The 22,515-nt window shown below is 41.1% G+C and overlaps 1 protein-coding gene across 1 annotated transcript in view; it reads right to left on the minus strand.

Annotated features, from left to right (window-relative positions):
* The window catches only part of Thsd7b (thrombospondin type 1 domain containing 7B), an 871,002-nt gene that overhangs the window by 469,824 nt on the left and 378,663 nt on the right, over positions 1-22,515 (minus strand). The window contains exon 6 of the mRNA XM_057770607.1: positions 9,038-9,193. Coding sequence (XP_057626590.1) covers positions 9,038-9,193 — 156 coding nt within the window. The remainder of the gene's footprint in view (positions 1-9,037; positions 9,194-22,515) is intronic.

A 22,515-nucleotide genomic window follows, 5' to 3' on the forward strand; every position in this document is an offset into this window, starting at 1 on the left:
TGATGCATGTGATATCTCGGTATCTTCTGTTTATGAGATGGAGGGATATGAAGTGGAAAGAAAACAAGAAAGTGTGGGAAAGAATGAGTGTGAAAGTGTCTTCCAAGAGACAATGGACAGGCCAGATGGAATCAGATAAAATAAAGAACAGGGGCATCCAATGGTGTCCGTAATCCAGGGGCTCCAGTGATGGCCCACAGCAGTGCCTGCTCACAGATACACCACATTTCATTTTTGATATCGCTGTCAATATCCTTGTTGCTTTACACGAAATATCACGTTTACACCTTTGCCTGTGTGTAGTGCCTGACCAATCACATCTTCCTGCTTTGAGAGTTCTCTGTATGGCTTCTCTGAGATTTCTACATCAGCATGTCTATATAGACAGTGTCTCTAGGACCTTATTCTCTACCCTAACTGGGCATGGATTCTCAAATTTCTGCAGTCAGAGCCCACAATAAGGACTTTGACAGGTCTTGAGATACTACAGAATCACAAACTATACTTCAGTGGGAGTAAGGTGGGTACACACAGAGAAAAGATCAACTGTAACACTGTAAAGTGTGATGAAGGCTGTCGGAAGATGGAGGGTGTGGACTTGCTCTAAAGGCTTTTTGTTATGCAGCTTTCTGGAGCTGTGGCCATGAGAAAACACGGGTGTTCTCATACTATATCTTTCTTCGTTGTCTAGATGCCAGAAATAGAAGCTATTTATGCAACATGTTTGTTTTAAATAATTTAAAGTAACATTGAAAAACAATAACCATAAGATGACTTTAAGAAAAGAATGAATGAGTGAATGAGAGCTAGCTGAGATCTATTAATAGCATGACTTGCAACCTTTGGTCCTCTTGATATATCACTGGTGCAGGCACAGATCTCCCCCACATTATCTCCCACTGTTAGATTCAAATTCTCTCAACTCATCATGGACTTTCAGCTTTTAGTTTCTCTCTCTCTGTTTTGTATTTTTGTTTGTTCTGTTTTGTTTTGTTTTTTGAAACAGGGTTTCTCTGTGTTATAGTCCTAGCTGTCCTGGAACGAGCTCTTGTAAACCAGACTGGCCTCGAACTCACAGAGATCCACTTGCCTCTGCCTCCCGAGTGCTGGGGTTAAAGACGTGTGCCACCACCACCCGGCAGTTCCCTTTTCAAACCTGGTTCTCATATATCTTCAGCCTGGCCTCACACTCACTCAGGAAGTGAGGATGATGTTGAACTTCTCACCCTCCTGTCTCTATTTCCCTAGTGCTGGGATTGTAGGCATGTGTCGCCATGACTGGTTCATGCGGTAATGAGATTGATCCCAGGGATTCCTCAATGCTAGGGAGTGCTCTACTAACCAATCTCCATCTCTAGCCAAAAGTCCTTCAATTTAAACCCCTCCTCTGCCCAAGGCTCATATGTTTGAACTTTTAGTCCCAAACTGGCAGTGCTGTTTGGAAGGCGGTAACCCCCTAGGAAATGGAACCCTGTTGGTGGAAGCGGGTCCCTGGAAAAGGGCCTTGACATTTGATAGCTTGGTCTCTCTCCCTGTCCACTGTCTGCTTCCTGCCTGCAGATGCAATGTCACCGGTCACCTCGGGCTCCTGTCACCATTATGGATTTTATTCCTTGAGCTGTAACATCAAATAAACCTTTTTTTCTCCTTGACTTTTGTGAGGTATTTGATGGCAGAAAAACAGAAAATAACTAATATACTATTTAGACATTATTTAACCAATAGTGACTTCTTTAATGATACTAAAATTGCTAGGTTTAAGGCCAATTAAAATAATAACAACAATGGATATTATTGCTCGGTTATAGCTCTAACTCCCCCATCATTAAATACTCAAAATACAACCTACAGCCTACAGAAAGCTCAGCTTTAGAAACCTCAAGGAGAGGTACAAGGGGCATTCAGGACACTCGACTACACTTAGCATAAATTAAGGACTTCTCAGCTCTTGCCACCACATGACTTGTGTGACCTCTACCTTTACACACAGCACCTGGTGCCCTGCTTTTTTCCTGGCATTTGTTTGTATTTGCTTAGCTCTTATCTCTGAAAAAGCAATAGCATGATTTACACTTTGACAACCAGCTTGGAGAACAGTACAGAAACCTAGCACTCTCAATGGAGGGATTTGCTTGTCCTATTCCTGGAGCTTAAAGCCAGTGAGGGGCTCATGCCATTCTCCTCAGTAAATCACGCTGCATCCATCTCCCCATAAATCTATAGAGTGTCTCCTCAGTCAATAAATTCTTTTGGGCTCTTTTGTGTATGTGTGCTGCCCTTGTACAGACTCTAAGTAGGATCAAATCACACCACAAGCTCAGCATAAAACAGCCATCCTGGCTTCCTTTTCTACTTAACTTACTCACACACTGGCAACCATGCCTTTAGTAAAACAGGGTTTTTCCAGGGGTTCAAGTCCAAAAGATACACAACAGTCAAGTTCACCGTGGCTGGGTCAATCAGTGTTTCACAATTATTGAATTCTATCTTAGTCAAATATTGGTTTTTTTGTGTGTGATGGATTATGTTTATTGATTTACATTTGTTGAACCATCCCTGCATCTCTGGGATGAAGCTCATTTGATCACATTTGTCAAAGGTTTTTTCAGCATCTTAATGAGATGATCGTGCAGGGTTTTGTTTTGTTTTGTGGGTTTTTTTTTTCTTATACGGTGGATTACATTTACATATTTTTGTATGTTGAACCATCACTGCATCACTGGGATGAAGCCAACTTGATCATGGTGGATGATGGTTCTCATGTGTCACAGTAGGGTAGGTGGATAGAAGTTGACCGGAGCTCTAACCTCATAGACTTATATCCTGCCTGCAATATGTTTTGGTCCTGCTTCATAAAGTGATGTCTAAAGCCATCACGGATCAGTCCCTCAAACTGAAGCTAGACAGACTAGAGAGTAGGATTTGGAGCCCTGTGGAGGAGACAGCTACAACCATCATTTCATGGCCAGAGATTCACCACGCACCTTCGAGGAAATCACTATTCTCAGGGTTTTGCTGCTGCTGCTGCTATTATTATTATTGTTGCCATAAGTTCTGAACCCAAGATATAAGGTTTAGTGTATCATTCTTCTACAGGAAAACAGAAAAGAATGAGTAGTGGGTTGGGTAGAGTAAGGTAAGAAGAGAAGGTGGCAGAAGAGCAAGTATTTTTTAGAAAAAGGCAGAGAAGAATTCAAGGAAGCTCGTGGGTATATTGAAGTCTGAAGACTGTATTTCTCCTGTGTCATGGAATAAGATTGTCCATGTGAACTTCCATGGAGCCGTTCCTGAATAACACAGTCTCCGTGCTAACTCCTGGAGCTAAGCTAGAAGACAGATCCAGCAGATGACATACAGAGCAGAAGCTCACTGCATGCTGTACACTGAGTTTACTGTTTGTGTCTGGCAGGCCAGGATGGTTGATGAGGATGCTGAACCAAAGAACTCGATAAAACTGAAGGGGTGTGTTTGTGTGTGTGTGGGTGTGTGTACACATGCATGTGCATGATTGTTTGTAGGCCAGAGTACAACCCTGGCTGTCATTTTAGATGTACCTTGTTTTTTGAAACAGGGTATCTCATTGGCCTAGGGCTCTTAAAGGTTAAGCTGGCTGGCCAGCAAGCCCCAGGAATCAGCCTGTCTCTAGTAGCACAGCAGGGGATGGCAAACGTAGGACACTATACTTGACTGCCTTTACATGGTTCTTAGGAACTGAAATCTGTTACATGGTTTCAGGTCACCGTGTTTATATGATAATACTTTACTGAATCAAGTATCCCCCTTTCCCTTAGACTGAGTCTTTTTTTCCAGTTCTTTAGATATCAGCCATGATTATTTCCCCGCCTGCTATAACACAGGAAACAAGCAGCATTGATAGGGTAAAGCAATCACGAAAACCTTCAATACTTTGCATAAGAAGTAGGTGCAGCTTACTGCCAGCCCCAACACAGACACGCAAAAATAGAAAAGGAAAAGAAATCTGCTAACATGGATATTATTTGGAGTAAAGCAGAATGATTTTATAGAATTCGTGTAAATGTAAAATTAGAGCCAGCCCAGCAAGCGACAATGGAAAATGGAAATATTTCCACTGTAAAATTAGATTTCAAGTATGTCAGTGATTTCTGACCTCAGTTTGCTGCCTATGTTGATCAGAATGGAAAGGATGTCTTTAAGAATAGTCCTAGAGTCTCAATTTAGAAATACCTTTTCCTGTAGGGACATTGGAGGATCTGTGCTATGGTTGGAGAACTGTCCTGGAGCAGGGAGGAATCTTTGAAGTTCTCTATGGAGGCCATATAAGAGCTATTAGGTAGCTCTTAGGATGCCACATATAGCCACCTCCCCCCGCCTTATCTTTAGCAGGCTGCCTTCTTCGAACTTGCCTGCAAGGAACAAGTAAACCTATGTATCATGAGGAATTTTTTAAAACTGCATCACACCTAGGTGTGGGGCTTATCATCAGCATTTTCTTCAGACTGATTCTCTTTTGTATTTCTGTAATTATAACACTGCGGGAGTTATCTTGGAGATAAAGCAATAAGTGATACAACCTGATCTATTAAAATCCCTCTGGAAGGTGGCCCGGCCTCACTTGACAAGCACTGACCTGCCAAGCGCTGCTCCCCTTGTCTGCCTGTCACTGACGTGATGGAAGGTGCAGAGCCTGTGAATGTTGACTGATTTCCTAATGCATTCTGAGTAGCTGACAGCCGTGAGCCTTAGATGACGCCCGATGGAGAACAACAGCCATAGAAAGATAATTTCTATAACAATTTATTCCATTAGCTAATAAAACATTTCCTACCATCTACAGTCCACACTCCTTTCTATTTTTTTTATGTGAATAAAGAGAACAGAATAAAGATAAGAAGTCCGGGATCAGAAGGGTGTGTTTATGTGTTGGATGAAGGTCTCCATCTTTCCACATCTCTTTCCCCCTCAAATCTTCTCCATTTCTTTCTCTAAAATATATAAATAGATGTATAACTATTAAAGAGTTTATCTGTATAAATATGTGCCTGTGTATGGATGGATGAGGCTTTAAAGTATCCAGGAATGTTTCTATATTTTGGATTTCTGTAGTGAGTTGATTGAATTTCTTGAGTAGGGAATTCAGGACTCTGCAGACCCCATTACTGCCTTAGGATTTTTTCAATACTAAGTACATGCCCTGTATGTCCAGCCTTTGTGAAATTCTAAGTCATATTTACTCTGTGCCAATCAGGGACTTTGGCCCAGTCCCTACCTGATCACGGGACAGAAATAGAGATGGAGAAGAACACAGACGTTGTCCTCACAGTTGGTAGAAATGACCAGAGAACCAGTCCCATCAGCATTACACACTGGTTTGTCTGAAGGAGCAGAGTCATTTCCCCAGAAGGAGAGCTCCATTCTGCATGTTTTTTTCCCACAAGGAATTAGAGGCAGGTGGTCCTGCCGGGTTCCAGCAAGACCTAAAGGACTGATTTCTCTCTGCTTTAGGGAACTGTTTTGAAAATAGCAAACTTCCAGCCTTGAATAACAATTACAAAAGCTGTCCATTTTCTCCACCGGGGGTTACTTAGCACTGAGAAGAGAAGCCGTCTTCCAATTGTGCACTGAAGTCACCCGGTTTCGGTCTGAATTCTATAAAAAACAAAGGGACTAACTGCGACTCCAACATGCCTCCAAAGGCTACAGGACTCCTCCACCCTCAGGTCATAGCTCTTACTGCCCCTACCTAGTCTTTCATAACACAAGACCTCTGAAAAAAAAAAAAAAAGTCAACCCGTTGCTTAGGGCAAAATGCACACTCCATAGATATCTGCCACCCTCCATCTCCACTCCTATGACTGCAGGGCCTGTTTTCTCATTTGATGATATGGCAGTTACACTAAGCCTGGTGCCAGCATCCCTGCTGATCTACAGAACTCAAGGCTTCATTCTCAGGGGTCATGTTTCACCTAGCTATGTCAGTGCACAGCTGGAAGATGGAATCTCTTCTCAGTCCTAGATTTGTACCTTGGTCCAAATGTCTTTGAACTTACGAAGAAAATCAACTAAAAAAAATATCTATGTGTCTGGAAAGACACTGTATTGGGGAGAAAGGAGACACTGGTGTCAGTCTTGGTTTAGCTACCATTGTCTTTGTTGATGTTTATGTGCTGTGCATGAACATGTATATGTTTATGCAGGTGCATGTGTGAACATTTGTGTGGAGTTAGTAATAAGGGCCAGTGAGAAGGAAAGTTTACGCAACAGTGTGTCGAGGGAGTCCACAAGAAAAAAGAGCTATAGGTTTCTCCAGGGAATTTCAAGGATGTGTCTGAGTTATGTGGAAAGAAAAACTAGGATAAAATTTAAAATATCAGTTCTTCACAGTGCTTTATGAAAATTTTGGCTCAAATGAAAGTAAATACAATGCTGAATAAACCAAACCACACCACCACCACCAACAACAAAAACATTTACCCCAAACTGATATAAAGAAGTCAATGGACCAGAACAAGAAGACTGGAAACTTAATATCTGTAGAGTAATCACCTACAAAGTATGGCCCCAGAATCACTTTTGCCTTCTCAGAGTATCCTTGAAGGGGCCATCATTCCCTTATCACTCTTCCTCTTCTGTACCCTCAGCCTGTGAAAGTTGAGAGTAGCCAAAGCACTCTGCATTCTGGGAACACAAGCTTATGACCTAACCAAGCAAGACCCATCCTTTGGTCAGGGAATATTCAGAAATGAGCTTACAACCCCAGCAGGCACGGTATTCAACCCTAGAGCTCTTCATGGAACTACTGGAGAAGATGTTCTCTACTACATTACTTATCATCTTAAATAAGATTCCCTACTGACCTTTGATCATGAAGATGGCTTCTCAAACTCAACCCACTGTAGAGAATGATAGAATGCGAAGAAAGCAACTTGGAGAGTTGAAAAATAGAAAGACTGAAAGAAAGTCGAGAACCTGGACATTGCTCATACTGATGAATGCCATCCTGGTGGCCATTCTGTTTTCAGCTGTATGAGCTATGAAGTCTCTTCTTTGGTTGAAAAGCAGCAAGAACTGCGTTACCTATACCTATAGATGTTACCTATATCCACATGTGTTCCAAATAAGATGAGGTTCATTTGGTACATTGAGAACTCTACATCTTTGAAAGCAAAGAAGAATGGCACTCCACGTAGTCAAATTTCATCTGTATACAAATCCCTGAGCAGAGCAGTTGCAGCCTCGGTAAAGCTTGATGTGGTTTGGTTTCCTGGGGAGTAACCTTAAATGCTAGCATGTCACAGACGAAAGACAGGAGGACCAGTTCAAGGTTCTAAGAACCTGCAGGCCACCATAAGGAGTCTCATGGGTAGCTGTAAGAGCATGACAAGTTCTATATATGGAGCACAATTTGGGCTACTAGTTCTAATGGGAACTTTTCTGTGTCCATACACTGAAGAAACATAGAAGAGACTGAGGTTTCATGATGTCCTATCTTGCTTCACATTGTTACAAGCAAAAATCTGACAAAAGAAACTTGCCAAAGGAAGGAAATGTTTACTTGGCCTCACAGTTTCAGAGAAAACAGGACAACACACCAGGGAAAACATGGTAGCTGAAAAGCTCCATCCATGGTAGCTGAATCTCAAGGACTACTTGGATCACATCTTCGAAGACAGGAAGTAGGAAGTAGAATCAGAAGTGTGGCAGATCTAGAGTCCTCAAATATACGTCCCAGTCACTCATCTCTCCTAGCTATTTCTCTCACCTCCAAGATTCTGTGACATCGAGAAACACCACTCCCAGCTGTGATGGCAGTGTTCAAACACATGAGCTTGTGAGAATATTCATGTTATACAGGGAATTAGTTCAGCCTGCCAGTATCTGTTCAGACACTGATTTCTATAAGTTGATGAAAAAAAAATCAAAGTTAGCATTTCCGTGTCCCAGATTCAATACCAATATTCCTCTTCTCCCTTACAATGAGAGTCAGAGCAAATGAAGTCCCTGCAAGCCTGATTCATGAATATGGGCATGTGTGCGCCTGGAGCATGCCACAGATGACAGTCATGTGAGATTCTAGTCGGTATGGCATTGCCTCGCACAGACAGGAAACACAGGGGTCGCTTGCAGGCAACAGTTGGCCATGTGTTGTTTCTCTGCATGCAAAGTAAGATTATAGCCGAGCAAACACAACCTAGCATCTGGGATGCCATAGGATCTTATCTTTCAAGGAATATATCCACTTAGCACAACATACAAGGAGAAAGACACTCAAAGAAACTAAAAGGTCAGTGATGGAGGGCAAGATGCCTCTGGACCTTTGGGGGAGGGGATGGACATTTTAAATACAAAATGAAGAAAACAGGATTACAATGACTAACTAAATCAAAAAACTTGAAGATGCTACTATAAGCCTGCAGATACTAAACACTAACCAATATGCGCACATGTAGAGTGTCGTTTATTAAAATATAAAATATAAGAACAAATGCTAAATTTATAAATCTGAAAATAAAGCAATAACAAATTAGTTGAGTTCTCATGTGATTACATGAATCATGTCTAAGAACTTCAGGGTAGCCATGACTTAGATGAAAAAGTAAGTTGTTTTTTTTTTAAATTTTATTTGAGACAGTATCTCATGTAAACCAGATTAGCTTCAAATTTAGTATATAGCCAAGAGTGACCTTAAAATTTTAATCCTTATGTCTTTACTACCTCAGTTAAAGATATACACCAGCCAGCCTGGTTTGATGTGGTATTGCAAGTTGAATCCAGGGCTTTGTGCACACTAGGCTAGCACTCTGCCGACCAGGCTGCATCAGTAGGACCAACATTATTTCCAATTGAGCAACAGTCCCTTACTCAGCTATGAGTTTAATATGAAAGTGAATCAAGGTTAGAGTCTGCGCTCCACAGGAATGTCCTTAGCTGCCTCCGTAAGAACTAAATGCTGCCAAGTCTGAGCCATTTATCTAAATACAAACAAATGCTGTCTTAAGCTGGCTTAGTCTGCTCAGAAGAGATGTGGACATTGGAAGTGAATGAAGCACGCACTCACCTTTCTTCCCCTGAGGATCGTGGCAGTTTTCATGAACACACGGACCCCAGGAAGACCAGGAAGATACTATGCAGGCCGTCGAGCAAGGGACATTGCAGAGCTGGGAGGCTGGGGGTGCAGGTCCCAAACATAATGTGCTTTCCACAGGTCTAGAGACTAAAGAACAAAACATAAATGTCACATTCTTTGGACTTGCCTAGAATCATATCCTTACCAGTTTTATGATTCTAAAGATTATATGCAATCAAGACAAACATTTTCTAATATGAATGTTTAGTTCTACATTATTAGCCTTTGGGGTGAGTAAAGCAAAAGACAGAAAAGGGGCAAGCACTTGAGATTCCTGCATTGCAAAGCACTTCCAGGGAATTCAAGAAAGCAGTGGAAATATCACAGATACAAATTATCCAGAGGTATGATTTAAAACAGAATTAAATGACTTGGTGAAGTCTCAAGAAGAGTCTATCACAACAATATAAATGACTGGGTCACTGTGCAAAACATCAAAATCGAACCCCTAAGGTGTAGTGTTTAGCATAACCAATCTACTGCTGTGACTCCCCAGAGGGGTGGAGCTGGCAAAGACAGAAGAAAAATGGTTTCTTTGAATAGGAAGAAAAATTGGACCCCAGCTGCAGTTCTGGCTTGAGAAAGCAGTTTCCTAACTGGGTTACCTAGAGGTTCAGGGCTCGAAGGAGGAAGAGCCTCTAGGTGTGCAGACTGAGGTCTGAGCTGCATCTCCTCAGGGTGAAGTATTTATCTGTCCTGCAGTGAGGCTCACTGTCCTCTGGCTAATGATTCTCAGAACCACAAGAACACATGTGATGGAGAAAGCCCCAAGTTCCTGGTCTTTGCATAAATTTAACAATGGAAACAAGAGCCCCTGAAAATAACACATTGAAGACACATGCCCACATCTACTGCAGTAGCAATATTCACTATAGACGAACTGTAGAACTGACCCATGTGTCCATCAACAGAAGAGCAGTTAAAGGGGGAATTTAAGGAAAGAGAAAAAGAATGCAAATTCTAAGAAGGGCGAACAAATATAGTGGAACAAGAAGGGATGAAGGTGACAGGGGTGGCAAGGGCAGAGGAGGGAGTATAGGAAAGGAAAATATGTTAAAGAAACTCAAAAATGCCATATGGGGACCTACTACTGCAGAGATGTTTGAGAATATATGCATATTCATAGATAAAAAGAGTCCTGTGAACCATCCCAGATATTAAAGACTGTTACATCGCTCTTGTTTCACCGCCCAGAACTTGGTGGGAAGAACATATCGATGAAGATAAGATATCCTTGAGTCGTAGGATAGGGCTAAGTCAAGCTGATATCAACCTGCAAGTTTCACCCCTACTGGCCAGCTTTCATTGTGGTGGAAGGTTCTGGGCACACCACCAGGAAAGCACAGCTGTCATCAGTCTACCGAACTGTGAACTGTGTGAAGCCACATTAAAAATAATAAGATAGGAAAGCAGGGAGGTGGTATTTAGGGAGAGAAAAAGAGAAAAATTACCAGCAGAACTTGAGAAGGGCAAATGTGCTCGAGCATAGGAGCAGCATGTGTGTAAGCCTCATAATAAAATGTGTTGTTCAGTGCTGCGAATATGTACTGATTCTTAAAATGTCCATCCAAAAGAACATCCCGATATAAAGTTCTTTACTTTTCTTTCACAGAGTTGCCTTGGATTGAGAAAGTTTGATACATTCCAAATTGTGTGAGCAGTAGCTTCGGCTCAGGAAGTTTTATCCGCTGACTGGCTTGTACTATTTTGTAAATATTTCCTATATGTCATCTCCATCCAGTCGAACAGATTGAAAACGCCTCAAAGGTGAAAAGCGGTGTGAGGGGTTGGGTGGTTAGTCACACCACCTCCCTTGTTTCCGTGCTCTCTGGGTATGGAAGAATCAGATGTAGTGAAGGTTGCAAGCCGTCACACCTCTGAGCAGAGGTGCTTTGAATGAGAACCAAACCAACAGCAGAAGAGAAGACAAATAGTGTCGTGTAAAAAGACACATGATTGTGAGTTGGGGTGAGAGTTCTGCTGAGCAAAGCCACAGTCTTAATCACTTGGGAAAGTGAATGAAGGGATTGTGAAAATAACACCAATATTTCATTTATAATTAATTATTTTAACGTTTATCAAGTTGATTTGATTTGACTTAAAATGAAAGTCAAGGGCAAAGTCAGATTGCCAGTGTGAATGTGAAAATGTGTGTGCTGCGGAGTGGGGCCAGGGAAAGGAGGAGAGAGAAGATATTGTGGGAGTCAGTGAATCTGTCCAGGGATATTAGTGAGGGGAAGTGGTAAATGAAGATCCTACTAGAGTTGTCAGTGGGAATGTGAACCAAAATTAGAGATGAATCTATGAGATGACTGAATTCAGAGTAAGGCGAGCTACTCAGACACACACCCTCTGAATAAGTAAGTCAGCCATTCTAAACCACCGAGTCACCATTTAATCCAGCCCCTTCTGGGTAGTGGTTGTGGTCAGGCCACAGACTAACAGACAATGGAAAGAAAGGCATCTAAATATCCCATGAGTAAACAGCAAAGCTACATGTCTTAATGGGGAAGTGTGCTTGGCCCATCCTATTCATGATGGCATTTATTCCCACAAGCATAGAAAGGAACTCCTGCAACAGATCAGAAGGAAGTGGGCGTGGCAGCTGATAAGTATAATCATTTGCTAAACATCAATAATGCATGCCAGGTATGGGTTATAACACCAAGCAGATACTGACTCATTTGGTCTGGGTAGCTTCTCATTGAGGTACATGTTCTTAAAACCTCTAGTTTTAAAATAAAAAAACTACAAAATAGAAGCGTTAGCTCACAGACTAGAGAGATAGCTCAACAATCAAAGTGCAGAAATCTGTTTCCAGAAGCCCCTTGGATGGCTTATAACCTTCCATGTCTTTAGCACCAGGCAATCTGACACCTTCTTCTGGTCTCTATGAGTATTGTACTCATGTGTACATATGCTACAGAGACACACACAAACATAATTAAAAATAACAAACATCTCTGCTCACTTGCCCACAGACCTAGGTAGGGAATGGTGGAGATAAAATCTAGAACCAGGAAGCTTGGCTTCTGAATTTATTTTGTGAACTACTTCATTGGGTGAGGTTTTTACTTGAAATTCCTTAGTGACCATTATGTACAGAGACTGTGAGGAGCCCTGGGTTGACCATGATCTCCCCTAACTGCTTGCCTATCATTCTGAAGAAGAGCTACTGAATGTGTTAGAAATCCAGCATCAAGGTGGAAGGGAAGAGCTGGCCCCCAAATCCTGGACTGTATACCAGTGACCCCATCACAAAGTATGCTTGAATATCATGCCAGGAGCCCCACTGTACAAAACCCAGAGGGGCCACTTTCAGGTGAGACATGGAGAGCCAAACTCAGAGCTTTGTGCTTTCTGTACCTTGGAAAACTGGGTCAGGAAAAGTTAGAATTTATTCGTTCTTTGCCACCTGCCAGTAAGGGACAAATCTGCTTTGTGGAACAGGCTGTATATGAGTGAGTTGTGTATATTTATATATCTGTACATCTGTATATCTGTACATTTGGATATTGACTCAGAAAAGCTGATAATCAGTACACAGTGAACCTCATCATACCTTGTGTTAACACTATGTTCTTGATGGAAAACTGACAATAAGTAATAAATTAGGCTAAGACTTTTCCTCATAGAATCATATTCCACTGGGGTTGGACCCAAACTCTACAGGTGTCCAGGAGCCCCAGCAAGCTGTCAAGGATGTGATTTTGCCCTCTTCCTATTGCCATGTCTCTCTCCTTTCAACATCACCAGATGATGTGCCCCCAAACAGCCCAGCTCTGAGGAGAATCAGCTGCCACATCTCTGCATCCAGTGCTTGGCACAGTAGCCGACACTACTCAATCCACCAGCAAAGTATCTACCAGGCACATGGTGAAATCCTGGCAAATCACATGTGAAGCTCCCAGAATGCCTGGCAGGAAAGGCTCTTAGGCTGAAAAGAGTTAAAAAGACGGAACATACCCTGAAGCTAAATCTGTCAGGGTACCACTCCCACACCCAAAACAGACTTGTTCATCTCACTTTGCAGAGAAGTTGAGGATAAGCAAGTGGTTAAGGGTTAAGTTCCCTGAAATCCTTTTTCATAAATACTTAACTGACAATTAGTAGATGGTGTGGGAAGTCCTTCTGTATGTGTTGCTTTTATTGGTTAATAAAGAAGCTGCTTTCAGCCAATGGCTTAACAGAACACAGCCAGGCTGGAAGAGATATATATAGAGAGAGAGTAGGTGGAATCATGGAGAAGCCATGGAGCTGCCACCTGAGACAGACACAAGCTGTCAGACAGAACCTTGCCAGTAGGCCACGAGCTTCTTGGTAAAATATAAAATCATGGAAATTGGTTAATTTAAGATATAAGAGTAAGCCAGAAATATGCTTTAGCCATTGGCCAAACAGTATTGCAAATACTATAGTTTCTGTGTGATTATTTTGTGGTCTGGGCAGCCAGGAACGAACAAGCATCTTCTTAGAACAATGCAAGGAATGTAAAATTTGCAAGTAGAGATAGTTACTACCTGGAAAAAGAACAGGGACTAATTTCCTTGGGGACTCCAGAGTGACATATTAGAGACCCAGGGATAAGGTAAAACCATTTGTCAAAGCGGTCATTTTTCTTCAGCACCTGCTGCTTTGATGGACAGTCGATCTTAATCCATATCAATAAATCCTTCCAGCCATGGTGACATGTCTAAGATGCTTCGCTTAGGCACGAATCGATGTGTCTGGGTCAACCTAGTTCTTTCACGACCCCAAGTCCCACCCCAGGAGTCATTTGCTCCAGAAATAAATCATGAATACATCACAAAGCACTTAGCAGCTTCGGAACAGTGGAGAAGGGCAAGCATAGGGGGCGTCCACACCTATTGACTATGAGTCCTGGGTGTCAGCTTTAGGGCTAACTGTGTTTAATTAATCAATTTGATGGATAAACTAAATTTCAAGGACTCATGAGATTTAAACAATTTCATTATCCAATCCAGAGGATAGCAAGACCCGAGCCTTAGGCTAGGAAGTAAACTTGCCTCCATCTGTCTTTTGTCTTCTTTCTATAGAAAGGAAGGCACCAGGCAAGACAGATGTGGCCTTTGTATCAGGATCGCCTTTCTATGAATCACAGTCTGTGAGAGGTAGTCAGAGATACGACAGGTCCAAGGAATCCATGAATGCTCCAGCTCCAATTTAACCCTTTAAACTCAAATTTTCTTTTATTACTCCCTCAGAATTCTAAGGTATGCCCGGATGTGGCCAACTGCATCCCAGATTTACTCTGTCCCAGAAGACCAGCTATATTTTACTCCGTTCTCATGAGTAAGGATATTCTGAGTATAGTACCATAGGCAGTGAGTGGGGTAGACATTCCAAACTGGAACTGGGTGATATGTAGTCCATACATTATTGAGCCTTCATTTTTCTTGGGTCAGACCCCAGCTCGAGTGATTGAAGAAAGAATCGCTGCTTTCCTGGTCAGTACTCTCTGTCCTCTGGAATGACTGTTAGCTAACCCTGTCATCTCAAACACAAGGAAGCCCTGGCCAGCGAAACCTTTATTTCTGTATTGTTTCCCAGCTGGCTTTCAATACGGTCACCTTCTGCCATCCAGGCACTGACCACCTGCTGGACTGAAGATGCCATCAGTCAGGTCTCCTAGGCTGCTTGGGCTCTGTAGACAACAATTTCTGTTCTCCCAGACAGTGCTATAAGATCCCCAGGTATTAAAATACCCCAAACTTTTAAACAGGATCCAGCCTGATCTCTATGCACCAGAGTCGTTCCCAATGCTGAGGAATATATTACTGTATTTTAAGTGATTGCTCATATTCGATAGTAATTAATATTTTGAATATTCTGGTACCTAACCTTGAATTTTTCAATTGCAGTAAGAAATTATTAAATTGACCTGCCCTACAAGAAATGCTGAAGTCTGATATTAATGATTGCCAAGTTTACTTAAATGATGAATAACTCAATGAACAAAATGCTAATTAAAAAAGGGAAAATATGCTGGTACATGATCCACTCTATGTTATAAAATGTGCACTGTTTTCAGTTCTAGAAAGGAATAAAGTTCATCGTTTTCCTTAAGGAAAGGTGATTTCAGATGAGGACTCCTATAAAAAGAAAATGTACTATATATTGATAAGGAGAAAAATTCCTGATGTGTTTGGCCATGTGACTACTTTTTTGGTTATTATACTACTATTTATAATATATATGGAATAATGAACACTTTTACAATTTGCTCTTTGAAATTAAATCCAGCTAGAATCCAAATTAATTTGAATTAACAAAGCAGTATGATGCAAAAATTTATGAGAGAATCTCACTCACATACCGACATTCTGCAAGATTTAATCTGTTTATGTTTTTAATCTTTCTAACAGAAGTTAAAATGAAACCGATGATATTATTTTGCTAATTGTAATTAATATCTCTGTAGCCCCCTTAGTTTATAAACAATGAATCATTTACCTAAGGGGAAAACGTTATCATAACAACTAATGGATATTTCTTTTTTAATATACCTATTATTAGATGAAAAAGAAAACAAGACATTCTTTCAAAATTCACAAAGCAGTCAATGTAATTCTGTCAGGGCATAATGAAGTGCACATTATTTTCAGGACAAAGAGAAGTATCTGGGGAATTAATCATTTTCCAGGCTAGAAATGAAAATCAAAGACATTTCTTGGGGCACCCTGAAACTTACATCAATTTGCTTTCCTTCTACATCATCCTCATAAAGATTAAAACCTCAATCTTTAGTTGATTTTATGAAAAATACTTGCTTTTGTGAATCTCATCAACCTCCTCAAAGAGTTTAGATAGACATGCCACATCCATTGTTATCTTTCAAGCCTGACGCAGGCACCATAAGCCCCAACGGAAATTTTGATTCAAGGACGTAGGAAGCCCTCATTGCCTGGGCTCTCCAAGAAGCAGCCATAACAGAAACAGCAATTGCTCAAATTTAATTCAAAACTAATGAAAGAGCCTACTTATGCAAAAATGCTGCTTTCTAAATGATTTTTGAGAAACAATATTGCCTCTGACATATCCATTTAGGGAGTACACTGACTTGGCAGAAACTCAATCCACCTTCTGCTAAAATAAAAGGGCCTCTTCTACAGACTGAGGGAGTCAAATGGATGAAGGGTAAAGATAAATAACAGCACAGTTTTAAGCATGAAGTTCTTTTCCTTTGAGAAGATGCGTGACTTATTTCAGTTACCTTTTGCCACTGAGATTTGCAAAATAATGTGCTATTCCTTTAGCTTGGAAGACAGAAGAACAGCAAATCTATCTTCCAGCACTTACAGTCAGCTTTAAGAATTAAATTGCATCTCATCCTGTTACACCTAATGAAGCTTAATTTTATCCATATTGTGACACTCTTGGCAAAATACTATGCAATACAATTTGGCAGGAAGATGTGTGTATATACAGCAGATTTGATATCTAAAAAATAATTCCTGCAATTAGAAGTAATTATGTGAAATTTGGACACATGTCAAAAAGTTTCCAAATTTAATTCATTTAATTTAATCAATTAGAAAATGCCCATCCATGGATAGGGTTTTAACTGCTGCAGAGTAACTTCACTGTAGATTTTTTTTAAAAAAAAAAAAAAAAAGGAAAATGAAGTCTGAATACAGATTTACAGAGCAATTGGTGGCCAGTAATTACGTCTTAAAAAAGTATAGAAGCGTGACACGCTGTGTTTTTTATTTTATGGTCTCACTTCCGAGGTCATATTAAGAAGTTCTTTCTGCCTGTTTTGTGGACACTTGGCTAAGAGCTAAAGGTAGGATGAAGGGGAATTTGAGAAAAGGAATGACCTAATAGTTTTACTCTTTACAAAATTAATACCGTTACTGCTGAGAGAAAAGGCCCTGAGGAGATTTAGGGGGATGGAAAAGTGAGAAGACAAAGAGAGGAAGTAGGAGGGGTGGGAAGACAGGTAAAAGAATGAGTCTGCAGGGAGCTCAAAGACAGAGTCCGGAAAGTATGGCTTCCCAGAGGGTTTTAGAGTAGGAATCTGCCTGGTCGTTAGTACAGTGCAAGTTGGAATTCATGTCTATGGGATCCACAACAGGAGCTCAATGGGAATCAGTCTTCCCCAGCTGCCTATTTAAGTTATTGGTACCAGTATCACTGGTCAACACACACTAGTGGCACACTTGGTGTCAGCCATAGAGCAGCGTGCTTGGACACAAGCCCTCCTTTAGAATTTTCTTTTTTTTTTTTTTTTTTATTTTTCTTGCTGATTTTTTTATTAATTAATTAATTTAATTATTAAAGATTTCTGCCTCTTCCCCGCCACCACCTCCCATTCCCTCCCCCTCCCCCAATCAAGTCTTCCTTCCTCCTCAGCCCAAAGAGCAAGCAGGTTTCTCTGCCCTGTGGGAGGTCCAAGGACCACCCACCTCCATCCAGGTCTATTAAGGTGAGCATCCAAACTACCTGGGCTCCCACAAAGCCATTACATGCAATAGGATCAAGAACCCATTGCCATTGTTCTTCAGTTCTCAGTAGTCCTCATTGTCCATTATGTTCAGCGAGACCGGTTTTGTCCCATGCTTTTTCAGTCCCCGGCCAGCTGGCCTTGGTGAGTTCCCGATAGAACATCCCCATTGCCTCAGTGTGTGGGTGCACCCCTCGCAGTCCTGAGTTCCTTGCTCGTGCTCACTCTCCTTCTGCTCCTCCTTTGGATCGTGAGACTTCAGTCCAATCTAATTTCTTTTCTGTTACCCTCCATTTTAACTTGAAAATTAAAATAAATTCCAACAAATTTTTAAAAGTAATTTATTCCATGTGTATGGGTGTTTAGCCTGCATGTATGAGTGTGTATCACATGCAGACCTGGGTGCCCCAGAATTCAGATGATCCAGATGGTTAATAGCTACCATGTGGGTGCTGGAGTTGAATCCAGATGTTCTTCAAAAGCAACAAATGCTCTTAAGCACTGAGCCACCTCTCCAGGCATCACATCTACTCTTTTTTAAATTTTTAATTGATTTTTATTGAGTTTTACATTTTTCTCTGCTCTCCTCCCTGCCTCTCCCTTCTCTGTCAGCCCTCTCCCAAGGTGCCCATGCTCCCAATTTACTCAGGAGATCTTGTCTTTTCCTACTTCCCATGTAGATTAGATCTATGTAAGTCTCTCTTAGTATCCTCATTGTTATCTAAGTTCTCTGGTATTGTGATTTGTAGGCTGGTTTTCTTTGTTTCATGTTTAAAAATCACTTATGAGTGAGTACATGTGATAATTGTCTTTCTGGGTCTGGGTTACCTCACTCATAATGATGTTTTCTACCTCCATCCATTTTCCTGCAAAATTCAAGATGTCATTTTTTTTCTGCTGTGTAGTACTCCATTGTGTAAATGTACCACATTTTCCTTATCCATTCTTCGACTGAGAGGCATTTAGATTGTTTCCAGATTCTGGCTATGACAAATAATGCTGCTATGAACATTATTGAGACAAAATAACAGCCTACAGAATGGGAAAAGATCTTCACTAATCCTATATCAGACAGAGGTCTAATCTCCAAAATATACAAAGAACTCAAGAAATTGGTCATCAAAAGAACATTAATCCAATAAAAAAAAATGGAAGACAGAACTAAACAGAGAACTTTCAACAGAGAAATCTAAAATGGCTGAAAGACACTTAAGGAAATGTTCAACATCCTTAGTCATCAGAGAAATGCAAATCAAAACAACTCCGAGATTTCATCTTATACCTGTAAGAATGGCCAAGGTCAATAACACTGATGACAACTTATGCTGGAGAGGTTGTGGGGAAAAGGGAACACTTTTCCATTGCTGGTAGGAATGCAAGCTGGTACAACCCCTTTGGATGTCAGTGTGGTGATTTCTGAGAAAATTAGGAAACAACCTTCCTCAAGACCCAGTAATACCATTTTTGAGTATATATCCAAAGGATGCTCAATCATGCCACAAGGACATGTGCTCACATTTACTCATAATCATCAAATGTGCTTGAGAGAAAGGTCAATAATCATGACCACCTGAGATGCTATAGCTGGGAGTGACAGGTTCTCCAACATCACAAGGGCATGTCAGAAACTCAGGTCCGATGCTCTTAGAATGTGTATGATAACATTACATTTTGATATGACTTTGTGTTTATAATATAATTTGGGATGGAAAGAGACCTGCCATTATAGTAATAATTAGGAGGAAAACTGAACATTGCTGCATTTCAAACAAAAATGTTTCATTAAAATAAATCCTATAGGAAAAGTAACCTTAAAAACATTTACAGCAACCCTTTGCCACCTCGAACTTACAGCAGCTGCGGTCACCTGCACAGGGCTCTCAAGAGGCTGGCCCAAAGCAAGGACTGCTGTGGATGCAGAATGAGCTCAAGGGATCCTCCTCAGTGCTGAGTTAGAAGGTCCTGGAATGAGGAAAGTCATTGTCCTCAGCTGTCCACACACTTTTAGAGCTCGCAGAGTTCTAAAGGATTTCCAAGCTCTGGGGACACACATGTCCCTGGTTCAACTCAGTGAGTTTAAAAAACAGAAGCACATGAACGAACATGAAACAGGAACGGTTCTAGAGGGGAGGGACTTGACGGGTGGGGCTGAGATAAGAGAGGCTGAAAGTGTAAGAAGGCACCATATGCATGAGTGAAATCATCAAAGAACACATTTAATTAGTAAAAACTGTTCAAGGTAAAGGCGAAACATCAGAAAGTGCTGTTCTAGGGAGGAGGAGCTGTGTAGGCATTTCTGTGGTGTTGACAACAGGTCCCTGTGATTAGTTTTAAAAGCTTAAGAGAGATTATGAGGCAAGAGGCCAAGACCATGATGGAGATACACACAGCAACAGTTGAGTCAAGCTAGTGGGAGCTCGCTGACCCCGGATTGACAGCTGGGGAACCAGCATGAAACCAAACTAGGCCCTCTGCATGTGAGTGACAGCTGTGTGACATGGGCAGTTTGTGGGATCACTGGCAGTGGAACCGGCATTTATTCTTAGTGCATGAACTGGCTCTTTGGAGCCCATTCCCTATGGAGGGAGACCTTGCTCTGCCTAGATACAGGAGGGTGGGCCTTGGTCCTGTCTCAAGTGACAGGACAGACTTTGTTGACTCCGCATGGGAGGCCTCACTGTTTTTGAGGAGTGAATGGGGGGTGGGGTGGGGAGAAGGTAGGGAGTCCAAGAACAAAAGGGAGATGGACCTGGGATTGAAATGCAAAATAAGACTGCTTTAAATAAAAATAAAAATAAAAAAGAATAAAAACTTAAGAGTAAATGAAAGCAGTTTATGTGATTGTTTTAATTTTGAATGCTAATCTTAGACACATCTAAGGATGGACATACACCATCTACAGTTGTCTTCTCTGTCTCTTTAACAATGAGATACTTGGAAGGTAGGGAAAGGTTGGGTCCCAAACTCACCTTTTACCGGGTACAAAATATTACAAAGTATTTCTCCTCATAGCTGAGAAAGGACAAAGACAATGATAACATGTCTTGAAAGCCAATGAGCAGGAAATGGGAGGAAGCAAGAGTGTTCAGGAGAGTACAAAGTCATTGTTGAGATGAGGATCCCCAAAGAGGAAATGGGAAGAGGAGAGTGGTGCTGAGAGACAGGAAGGTGTTCTTGTTGAGAATAGGAAGCAAAGTAGTGGCTGGATTTTAGGGCTCATCACAGGATGCCTGGGAGTCAGAGCTGGAGAATCAGGCAAGACAGCCCTTCATTTCTGCTGACTCAGAATGTGGCTTCCTAAGAATGAGAGCCAGCCTCTAAACACCTCATTCCTGTGAGAACCAAGGCACAGACAGAGGCTCTGACAGCTCCTTCAAAGGGAGAACAGGACGTGCGTGCCGTGATTATTTTATATTCTCTGGGAAGAACTGTGCATCTCTAAAGGACATCACACACCCTTCTGCTTTCACCAGAAGGGAAATGAAGGCCTTGCCCTGCTCCATGTCCTTGTTAGCGCATGCTACTTAAAATTTGCAAATCGTTTTAGACTGAACAAGTTAATTCGACTTCAAAGGAGGGCTCTGAGAGCCACAGAAAGGGACAGGAGTGAAGCTGTGCATAAGAAGTTAAAAATGCAGAATAGTTCATTCTTTTGAATAAAAAAACAAGCTCTTTTTTTTTTTTTTTACCAAAACCATCCATAATTTGTCTAAGCATTACAAAATCAAAGCCCTGCTCTGCAAAACTTCTGACTCTTATCTTGCTCTGTATAGTCTGCTGCAGTCAGGCCAGAATTCCTCCAGTAGAGTTTAGTAACTCAACACTGGGACACACCTGGAACCAAGGTATCAGACAGAACAGTAAAGATTTGTACACCTTGGAAAGTCTTATGATTAGCAGGCTGAAAAGTGAACTCTGCATAATGCATAGACTATAATTTTAAAAATCCAATTGGCAAAATATTTTAATTAAAGACCTATAAAATGGGGAGGTTGTTGCTCTCTGTGTGAACCAGGTAGATTTTTTACCAATAAACCTTGATAAAATAACCAATTTTGCCTACATAGTGCCTCTCTCCTCGACTATCGCCCCCTAAGGAGCCTTGGTTGGCTTCTCTCTCCTTCATCTCCCCTCTCCTTATGGCAACACAACTATTCTTAGCCTAGCTGGATTATGTAAGGTAGATTTGTGTTTTAAGAAGAAAATCAAAAGATCTCATTTTACTATTCTGCCTGCTCGGGTGCCCAAATCACCCCCAAGAACCATATGAATTGAAACACATTGAACAGTTTGTATGCTATGCATCCCATGTGAAGGATATAAGTTAATAAGTCAAATGACACTGTGAGTTAACTGCTCTGGGTAATAACTCTAATTTCCAAGAGAAAATTAAATGGTGAATGTTCCATTCAAGATTCTGTAATCTGCATATGACTGAGACATGACAGGAACAAAATCAGCGTGGCTTCAGATTCCCCTCCATGTGAGGCTTCTCCCTGCAGAAGATCAGCAGTGCTAGGATTCCTCCATGTCTCTGTCTGTGGACTGGAAGGATCATTTTCATTGCTCCGGTTTCTGTGCGAGCTTGGTGTGGGTAGAAAACCTTTCTGTTGACCCTTTCACCACAGTGCAGAAAGCGTTAGTCAAGATATTTTAGGCAAAATCCTGAGGAACTTGGGGAAGAAAGGTAGTAAAATGATGTGTAGAATGCCATGAATTAGAAAACACTTGTTTATATAGCGGTAATATTATAAACGCTTTCTTGAGAAGTTGTAGTCTTTAAATTTTCACATATGGGACCATGAAAAATGACTGTTTACATTTCTTAAAGTATACCTGTCATTCTTGAGATCTTAATTATTTTATAGAGAAACGTCAAAAATAGAGAAACATTAATAAGTATTTCATTTAAAATATACTTAGGTAGTTTAATAGTAAAACA

Source organism: Chionomys nivalis, chromosome 5, assembly GCF_950005125.1.
Source record: "Chionomys nivalis chromosome 5, mChiNiv1.1, whole genome shotgun sequence".
NCBI classification, from domain to species: Eukaryota; Metazoa; Chordata; class Mammalia; order Rodentia; family Cricetidae; genus Chionomys; species Chionomys nivalis.